This window comes from Canis aureus, chromosome 25 (assembly GCF_053574225.1).
Source record: "Canis aureus isolate CA01 chromosome 25, VMU_Caureus_v.1.0, whole genome shotgun sequence".
In the NCBI taxonomy this organism is placed as follows: Eukaryota; Metazoa; Chordata; class Mammalia; order Carnivora; family Canidae; genus Canis; species Canis aureus.
In genome coordinates, this window is record NC_135635.1 from 29,276,529 (window position 1) to 29,285,810 (window position 9,282).

At 33.3% G+C, this 9,282-nt stretch overlaps 1 protein-coding gene across 8 annotated transcripts in view; it reads right to left on the reverse strand.

Moving 5' to 3' along the window:
• PIK3C2G (phosphatidylinositol-4-phosphate 3-kinase catalytic subunit type 2 gamma) overlaps positions 1 to 9,282 on the reverse strand; it is a 364,988-nt gene that overhangs the window by 78,144 nt on the left and 277,562 nt on the right. The window contains exon 29 of one of the 8 annotated variants that reach the window (XM_077870893.1): positions 4,052 to 4,226. The exons of the other annotated variants lie outside the window; for them this stretch is intronic. Coding sequence (XP_077727019.1) covers positions 4,217 to 4,226 — 10 coding nt within the window. The 3' untranslated portion in view covers positions 4,052 to 4,216. Of the gene's footprint in view, positions 1 to 4,051; positions 4,227 to 9,282 lie in introns of those variants that run through there. 8 annotated transcript variants of the gene reach the window in all.

Below are 9,282 nucleotides of genomic sequence, written 5' to 3' on the forward strand. Positions count from 1 at the left end.
ACTCTGTGGTCTTAGTTTTTGGTGTGTTTCTGCTTTTTAAAGTTTTGGGTTTTTTTATATTTGAAGTTTGCAGTTGTGTTCTAATGATATAAATATCTTCATATAATGTTCTTCATCTTATCTGTACCATCTTCTCTAGTATCTGATTTGGAGTGTTGTCCTTTTTATCCTGGTTAATACTATAAAGCAAATGGTGTGCTTATTCTGTTCATATGTACTTCCTATTCCATCATCATTATGATTAACATCATTAGGGAAATACAAATCAAAACCACAATGAGATACTATCTTACATCTGTCAGGATGGCTAAAATTAACAACAACAAAAAAAACCAAGTTTTTGGCAAGGATGTGGAAAAAAGGGGAACCCTCCTGCACTGTTGTTGGAAATGCAAAATGATGCAACCACTGTGGAAATCAGTATGGAGCCTCCTTAAAAAGTTAAAAATAGAACTACCCTACAGTCCAGGAATTACACTATGGGTACTTACTCAAAGAGTACAAAAATAATACTAATTAAAAGTGATAGGGCACCCCAATATTTATAGCAACATTATCTACAATAACCAAATTATGGAAAGAGCCCATATGTCCATTGACTGATGAATGGATAAAGATGTGGTATGTGTATACACACACACACACACACACACACACACATATATATATATATATAATGGAATATTATTTAGCCACAAAAAGAATGAAATCTTGTCAATTGCACTGACATGGATGGAGCTAGAAACTATTAAGCTAAGCAAAATAAGTCAATCAGAGAAAGACAGGTACCACATAATTTGACTCATATGTGGAATTTAAGAAACAAAACAAATGAGCAAAGGGGAAAAAAGAGAGAGAGAGAAAGAGAGAGAGGCATTCCAAGAAACAGAGTCTTAATTATAAACAATCTGATGGTGACCAAGAAGGAGCTGGGTGGGGGATGGGTTAAAGTGATGACAGTAAGGTGTGCACTTCTGATGAGCACCAGGTGTTGTATGGAAGTGTTGATTCACTATAAATTAACTACTAATACACTGTATGACTTGCAACTAATATTGCATGTTAACTGATATTTAAATAAAAACAAAAAATGCAATAAAAGTGTTTTATTTTCTTTCTTGAATTCAATCACCTTATTTCTGAGTTTTTCTAATTGTGATACATATTGTTCTGTCATGTCTTTATCATTGTGTTAATTTCTTTTAGCTCAATTTGAAATAGAAGGATACAATTTCTTTTGTGGGAATGTCTTTCTGGCATACTTCACTGTAGGAATTTTGTTTTACATTTTACTTCTTTATTGATTAATATAATTTTGTATGATGTTCAAACAAGATCCATTTTGTTTGCTCATTTGAATATGAAATTAGCATTCCTGAACTTTTAGGAAGGAGTAGAAGATTTTTGAGGGCCTGAAGCTCCTTTTTCTGTTGCTATTACACAGTGATAAAAACTGTTTAATATTTTCTGAGATATGCTTCTTTTGCTTATTCCCTCACCCCAAATTTTTTTTCTAGACTTTGGTTTTATTTTTCTCCTATGATCTTTCTCCTCTCTCATGTTGGAATATACACCTAGCAGTTTCTCTTCGGTGTAGAACTTTTTCCTGGAAGGGAGCTCCAGTTACTTTTGAAAGCTCATAAAGTTCTCTGACCTTTTCAGATCTGCCACAGAACCCTGGTCCTTCCCAGTGAATTGAAGTGTGTAAAAATTCTTTCCAGTTTTAGCTGCTGTTATCAAAGTGGTCTGCTCAGCTTTCCAATGAGTACCTGTGTCGTCTTTGGAGTCTTGTTCTCAGATCAGATGACCTATTGCTTCTTTAGTTTCTTCCCATGATATGCTGATACATAGGTCTTAAAGCTGAATGGTTTGTCCTACTTGCTCATATTTTAGTGTTCTTGGGAAGACTTTGTTGCCTAGTTTTGTTGTAGATATTGTTCATAGTTATTGGGTTTTGTTACTCTATTTGATAGGTCTGCTTATTTGGAAGAGATTCAGGGATATTAAAAAACTTGACTTTATATAATAGATAAAACTCAAGCAACACAGCAAAACATGAAGAAAAACAGGAATTCCCTTCATTCTTCCTCCAACAACAACCAAAATTTCTCCTTTTACAGAGTTTATATAATGTGAAATTCAGACAATAATGAAATAAACATTTAAAGATTAAGGATTTGAGAAAGAAACATACACTAGTGCTAAAAAACACTGAAATAGAAATTGTAGAGATAGACTATGAGGTAGGTAACAGTGTTGCAATTTTAAATAGGATGGTCAGAAGTAATGTCACTGAAAAGAGAGTTGAGTGATTTGACACAGATCTTAATTTGTCAAGAGTGTAGGCCATGGGGATTTCTGATAGAGGACATTCAAAGTGGAAACAACAGGTAATCCAGAAACTCAGAGGTAGTTGGGTGACTGGTGTTTGGCAGATGGCAAAAACAGCAGTGTGGCTGACAGAGTGAGGAGGGAGAGAAAGGAATTAGACAAATAGAGCACTGTTTTGTACGGATTGTGATGTTGTGTGATATAAAAGTAAAATAGACAGGAGTAAAAAAAAACACAACTCTATGCAATGTTGTAATCTGCTATTTTAACTTAGTAATATATCACAGTACCTGAAAGTATACATACAGTCATAAATTTAACCAATATTTTTTATTACAAAGACTATTCTTTCCTTGGTGATTCAATTTTGTCCAATACTAAGCCTCTATATATGCCTGGGGCTGCTTCTAGCCTCTTCACTGTGTTGCACTTGTCATTTGTCCATTTCTGTGTCAATATTACCCTTCCTCAAAATCTGGAACTTACAAGTTTTGAAATCCACAAGCTCTTTTACTCTCTTCTTCTTTAGATATTTTTTCACTGTTTTAGGTCCTCTAGTCTCCCAAATATATTCTGTTTGTATTTTATTTTTTTAATTTAAATTCAAGTTAGTTAACATATAGTTTAGTATTGGATTCAGGAGTAGAATTTAGTGATTCATCACTTACATATATAACCCTTAGTGCTCATCAAATGCCCTGAACAAATGCCCTCCTTAATGCCCATTACCCATTTAGCCCATTCCCCTATCCACCTTGCATCTCCAGCAACCCTGTTTGTTCTTTATATTTAAGTGTCTCTTAGGATTTGCCTCCCTCTCTGTTTTTATTATATTTTATTTTTCCTTCCCTTCCTCTATGTTTTCTGTTTTTTTTGTTTGTTTTCTGTTTTTAAATTCCACATGAGTGAGATTATATATTTGTCTTTCTCTGACTGACTTATTTTGCTTAGCCTAATACACTCTAGTTCCACCCATATTGTGGCAAATGGCAAGATTTCATTCTTTTTGATTGCAGAGTAATATTCAATCCTATATATATCTACCACATCTTTATCCATTCATCAGGTGATGGACATTTGGATTTGGACTCTTCCCATAATTGAGCTATTATTGATAAAGCTGCTGTAAACACTAGAGTCCACGTGCCACTCTGAATCAGCATTTTTATACCCTTTGGGTAAGTATCTAGTAGTGTAATTGCTGGGTTGTAGGGTAGTTCTATTTTTAACTTTTTGGGGAACCTCCATACTGTTTTTTAGAGTGGCTGCACAAGTTTGCATTCCCATCAAGAGTGCAAGAGGATTCCCCTTTCTCTGCATCCTCACCAACATCTGTTGTTTCCTGAGTTGTTCACTTTAGCCGTTCTGACAGGTTTGAGATGGTATCTCGTTATGGTTTTGATTTTTATTTCCCTGATGATGAGTGATGTTGAGCATCTTTTCAGGTGTCTGTTAGCCCTCTGGATGCCTTCTCTGGAAATGTGTCTATTCGTGTCTTCTGCCTATTTTTTACCTGGATTATTTGTTTTTTGGGTGTTGAGTTTGATAAGTTCTTTATAGATTTTGGATACTAACCCTTTATCTGTTATGTCATTTGCAAATATCTTCTCCCATTAGAATCAGCCTATCAGGCTCACCCATACAAAAAATAAATGTGTAAGTATTTGAGTGGTATTGCATTGAAACTATAAATCAATTTGGGGAGAATTAATATCTTTACTGTATTAAGACATGCGGAGTGCTGAGTGGCTCAGTCGGTTAAGTGGCTGCCTTTGGCTCAGGTGATGATCCTGGGGTTCTGGAATGGAGTCCCAAGTCAGGCTCCTGGTCAAGCAGGAAGCCTGCTTCTCTCTCCTCCTCGCTCATGCTCTCCTTATCTCTGTTGCTATCTCGGTCTATTTAAAAAAAATAAATAAAATCTTAAAAAATATATATTAAGATACGCAACTGGCAAACATGATAGATTTCTCCATTTACTTAAGTCTTGTTTTACATTTCTCTGTATGAGCTTAGATATTTTTTTCCTATGAAAGATTTGCATTATCTTTTGTTGGATTTATTCTCCAGTTGAACATGTTTTTGTTAATGGCAAATTGTGCATGCTATCTTTTCCTAAATTTTAAATAATATTTGATAATATGTAAATGGTTTTAAACTTTTATTGATTTAAACAATATTTCTGTATAATCTTTTGAAATTTGTATAGACATAGTCATGTAATCTGTAAAAATGATAGAGTTTTTGTTATCTTTGCACTGCTAAGACCCAGTTCAATATTAAATGGAAGTGATGATAGCATTTTTGGTTTGTTCCTGATTACAATATTTCACCATTAAGAATAATGTTTTCTATTCAGTTTTAGCTAAGGCATTCCTTTCTATTCTGGATTTTATTTTTTAAAAAAGAGTGATTCTAAACTTTATTAACTGCATTTTCTGTATCAATTGAAGTGATCATATAACGTTTCCCCTTTAACCTCTTTTACTACGGAGTCTTGGTTGTTTATCTTGTAACTGCTTACTTTACTGAACTCTTGTTATTCCAATTTTTAAAATTCTCTAGATTATTTTATTTGTTGTCTTATTCAAAAAGAAAATAATAATATATAAACTTAAACATAGAGCTTTACTTATCAATATAAAGACATTATTATCTTTTCCTGACATTAATGGGAATGCTTGCAATTTTTCACTTTTAAAAGTATGATGTTTATCTAAGTTTCCTTCTATTCTGAACTTCCTAAAATTTTCTAAGAGGAATGGATATTGAATATAATTAAATACTACTTTTCTGGGTTGGCATCTATCAAAGTTATCATGCAATGCCTTCTTTAGACTAATCTGCCATGTCCTCAGTGTTAACAATGTAGTTCAATAATGTTTAATAATTTTCCCCTCAATTTTACAAAACTTCAAACCCATTTATCTTGTTCTAGTATTAGACTCTTTAAAATAAATTCCAAAATTTTCCATTATTATACATCAATCTAGGTCAAAATTCACTTAAAAAGTTAAAATATGGCTCTGATCATTATTCATTTCCACAGTGTTCATATTTCTAAAGATATTCTTTGACTTTATGAATTTATGGGTATATTGTACAGTATAAAACATTCATTTCTTTTCTCATTCATAGTTTAAAGAATTAAGATAATAATAGTAGTATTAGTACAATGCTAATTATGATTTATGGAGAGCCAACCATTCATTCATTTCTTCAACAAATATTTACTGAACATATTTTATGTGTTGGGGTGGAAAGCTTGAGGGTGACAGCATGTACTCACTTCTCATAAAGATAGGCTATGAATCATAAATCATAAGTTATGATCTATTCACCTTCACAAAATCTCAAACACATCCATGTCTTACTTTTACATTGCCCAAAAGTCAATATGTACGAAGACTCAAGGTGACAGATGAACTTTTATGATAAGCCTATAGTTTTAGGGTAAACTTTGACCTAAATCCATCTCCTATCTCACAGGTGGCAGATTTAACAGCTCAGATAAAATAGCACTGTTTGGGATTGGGGCCCTGATAGTAGTAGGTTTCAGGCTTCTGCAAAGATCTGATTTATGCAAGTGGCAGCCCTACAACTTATTTTGTTTAATGGCAGCATCAGCAGGATTATACTTTGGAGTATCCTCATATTACAGGTTCAAAGTAGCAGCTGGAAGGAACTAGTTCTTAAATTTCTTAGAGGAAACCTCCAGATCATCCTGATAAACACTTCTAACTCCCTGCCAGGCACTGTTTTATGTGCTGGGACATAGAGATAGAAAGAAATCAGATATCTGTCCTCAGGGAGTATATATCCTTTGGCAGGCGCTGCACTAAATGCCTTATGTTAATTTTTTCATCCTTATAGGAAAGCAGTAAAATTATTTTAGCAATAGATTAAAAAAAAAAAAAAAAAAGGACCAAGGATGGTTAAATGAAGACCAAAGGTGACATCATTTAGAAAGTGGTATTCAAAAATTTCAGCTGATGTTTACCTGATTCCCAAGTCTTTGCTCTCATTATTTATAACAAGCAGCCTTTCAACTTTGTCTTTAAGACTAGCCAATGGGGATCCCTGGGTGGCGCAGCGGTTTGGTGCCTGCCTTTGGCCCAGGGCGCGATCCTGGAGACCCGGGATCGAATCCCATGTCGAGCTCCCGGTGCATGGAGCCTGCTTCTCCCTCTCCCTCTGCCTATGTCTCTGCCTCTCTCTCTCTCTCTGTGTGACTATCATACATAAATAAAAATTAAAAAAAAGACTAGCCAATAAATATGTTTAACATGGAACTCTTAGGTGGAATAAAGGCACTAAAATAACGATATTTCAGTTTTTACATAAAAATAACCCTTGGAAAAACACTTAAAAATATTTCTTATAGCCAGGGAACATAGTCCAAGTGGTTATATAATAACCATAAAATTAAGCCTTAGATCCTATCTTAAAATGTATACAAAATCTATTGTATTTCATAATATATTCACCTTTTTTATGACATAAACATTTTAAATTGCTTATCAGTAGAAACAACTGCTGCTAACAGGTTTCCTAGCTATGAGCGTGTGAAAGAGCAACTGAGTTTATTAGTCTCAGAAGACTGGGTTGAATCTAGGAGGTCTGATCTTCCATGCCAGGTTCAACATACAGACAGAGAGCAGTAGTTGTCTTTTTTTTTTTTTCTCAGATTAAATTTTGTAATATTTTTGAACTCATATTTATATTAATATGTGACTGTTAAGGGGCAAAAGTTTTTCACTGTTTTATGAGCCATAACAGAATAACCACTGAGGAGAGGTGTCTATAATGCTGTGGAATGAATGGCAGTTGAGTGAAGCTTTTGAGGCAATAGGATAGAAATTTCAAGAGCATATTTCTATTGCTGAAGTTGTTTATATTGCTTTGTGGTTTGATAGAATACCTGTTGTACCAGTCAGTCTCTTTAATAGTCTCAGAGAAATATTTCTCAAAAAATTTATCTGTGGAGGAATTTGCATAAGAACATTCTTATTTGCCACTGACTCTGTAATTTTATCATATATAAATACAAGAGTTTCAAGTGACTCATACTTCCCATGAATGAATTTCTTCATCTAACCTCCAAACTTCATTTTCATTGCATTGGCTTTGGCATGTGTGATAAACACAGTTTTTTTTCCCTTTCTGTATTCAAGTTACTGATGGAGTGTCCAGCTTTGTGAGTCTTTCTTAACAATTCAGAGGGAACAATGGCTTAATACAACTTTGTCACAATTTCTTTTATTCTGTGAAGAAAAATAATAGTTCAACGTTGAATTTGTAATCTCTAAAATATCTGACCAACACTTTCTCATTCTTAAGCTTGTAAAGTGTGCTATCGAGATAATTCTTACTTTGTTACAAGTTTATAACTGGAACAATAAGTATTCAAACCCACATATTTTAACCAAAAAAATTACCATTCTGAAATGAATTCAGTGAGTAATTATTGCTGATGAATTCTTGATACACAATAAAGAAAGTTCTTCTCTATGCATTTTTAGTTTTAAACATTCAAGATTAAAAAATAATAAAAAAAATAAAAATTCAAGATTGTCTGGCATGACAAAGAGATGATTTTGGCTGCACAGGTATGCACACATGTATGAACACAAACCTTTAACCTTCATGTTCTAACCTTTTAAATAAAATAGATACTATGAAAGAATATCTCATGCTAATCCTTGTGGCTTCAATGCCCTGGTACCCTAATTTAAGATACATAGATTATAAGCATGTAGACATTTTCTTATTAAACATTTAGATGTTTGGATATTTTCTTACCATATTCACCCAATCTGAAGACACTAAAGTTAAAAAATATCTATATTTATCTGAGACTATCAGAGCATTAGAAGTTTCACATGTAGGATTTTTCACCATTTGAAAAAAATCACTGTGTGATTTTGCTTAAAGTCCTGGAAGAGGATCCATTATGTAAGAAATCAATTTTGCTCTATTCTGAACTCACTTATTAGTTCTGCCCGTGATCTCAAGAAAGTCAATTGCTTCCAGGAGACTCAATTGTTTCATTTATAAAACACAGATGATGACTAAACCATGCCGTTCCCCCAAGACCATTGATAAAATTGAATTAGGTAACATATGAAAAGTAATTGGAAATAGAAAAATATTACACAAATATTATTTCAGAAAGCTTACTACCAAATAAGTAAAGAAATGAATATATATGAGCCCAAAAGGTAGTAAACTACATACAGAGGGATACAAAAGAAAACAAAAGTGGAGATTTATGGTTTTATGGAAAATGACTTGAGGTAAACTGAAATCCTACAAAAGAGAAATTAGATAATGGTTAAAACAAGGGGCAGCTTTAGGTTTATCTTTCTTTCTTCTCCTTTTTTTTTTTTTTTTTCTTCTTCATTCTTTGGAACTTGGCTTACAAAAAAAAAAAAAAAGAAAGAAAGAAAAGGAGAGAAAAAATTGCTGTTTTCCAAGTTAAAGTTTGAAGTCTTCAAAATTTACCTACAAGGTTAGGGAGCCTTATGTAAATGTCATCACAAGCACTTAGCTCTGCATATAAACAGGAATTCTAGGTTCCATGGTCTGACTATCAATAAGTAATTCTTACACTTAGGGATGCTATTTAGAAAAACCAGCCAAATCAGAGCAAATGGAAGAAGGGGATTAGAAAAAAGGTTGATGGACTGGTTTTATTATGTAGAAGTTTTATGCCAGTGAAATGATATCCCAGGCTTCTATTCCCACCAACCCCCCACCAAAGCCAGCTTATTTTATTGATAATAAGCAGGAAAATAAATCTTAACATGCAATAATATAGAAAAATCAATAGCCATAAATGGTGCTGTAATTAAGGTAATAAAAATCTTTAAAATGTGAAAAAATACATTTTAAAATAGTAAATTAGTCTAGTTGTGTGCAACTCACGGAGTCAGGAATAGCAGTGAGGATAGG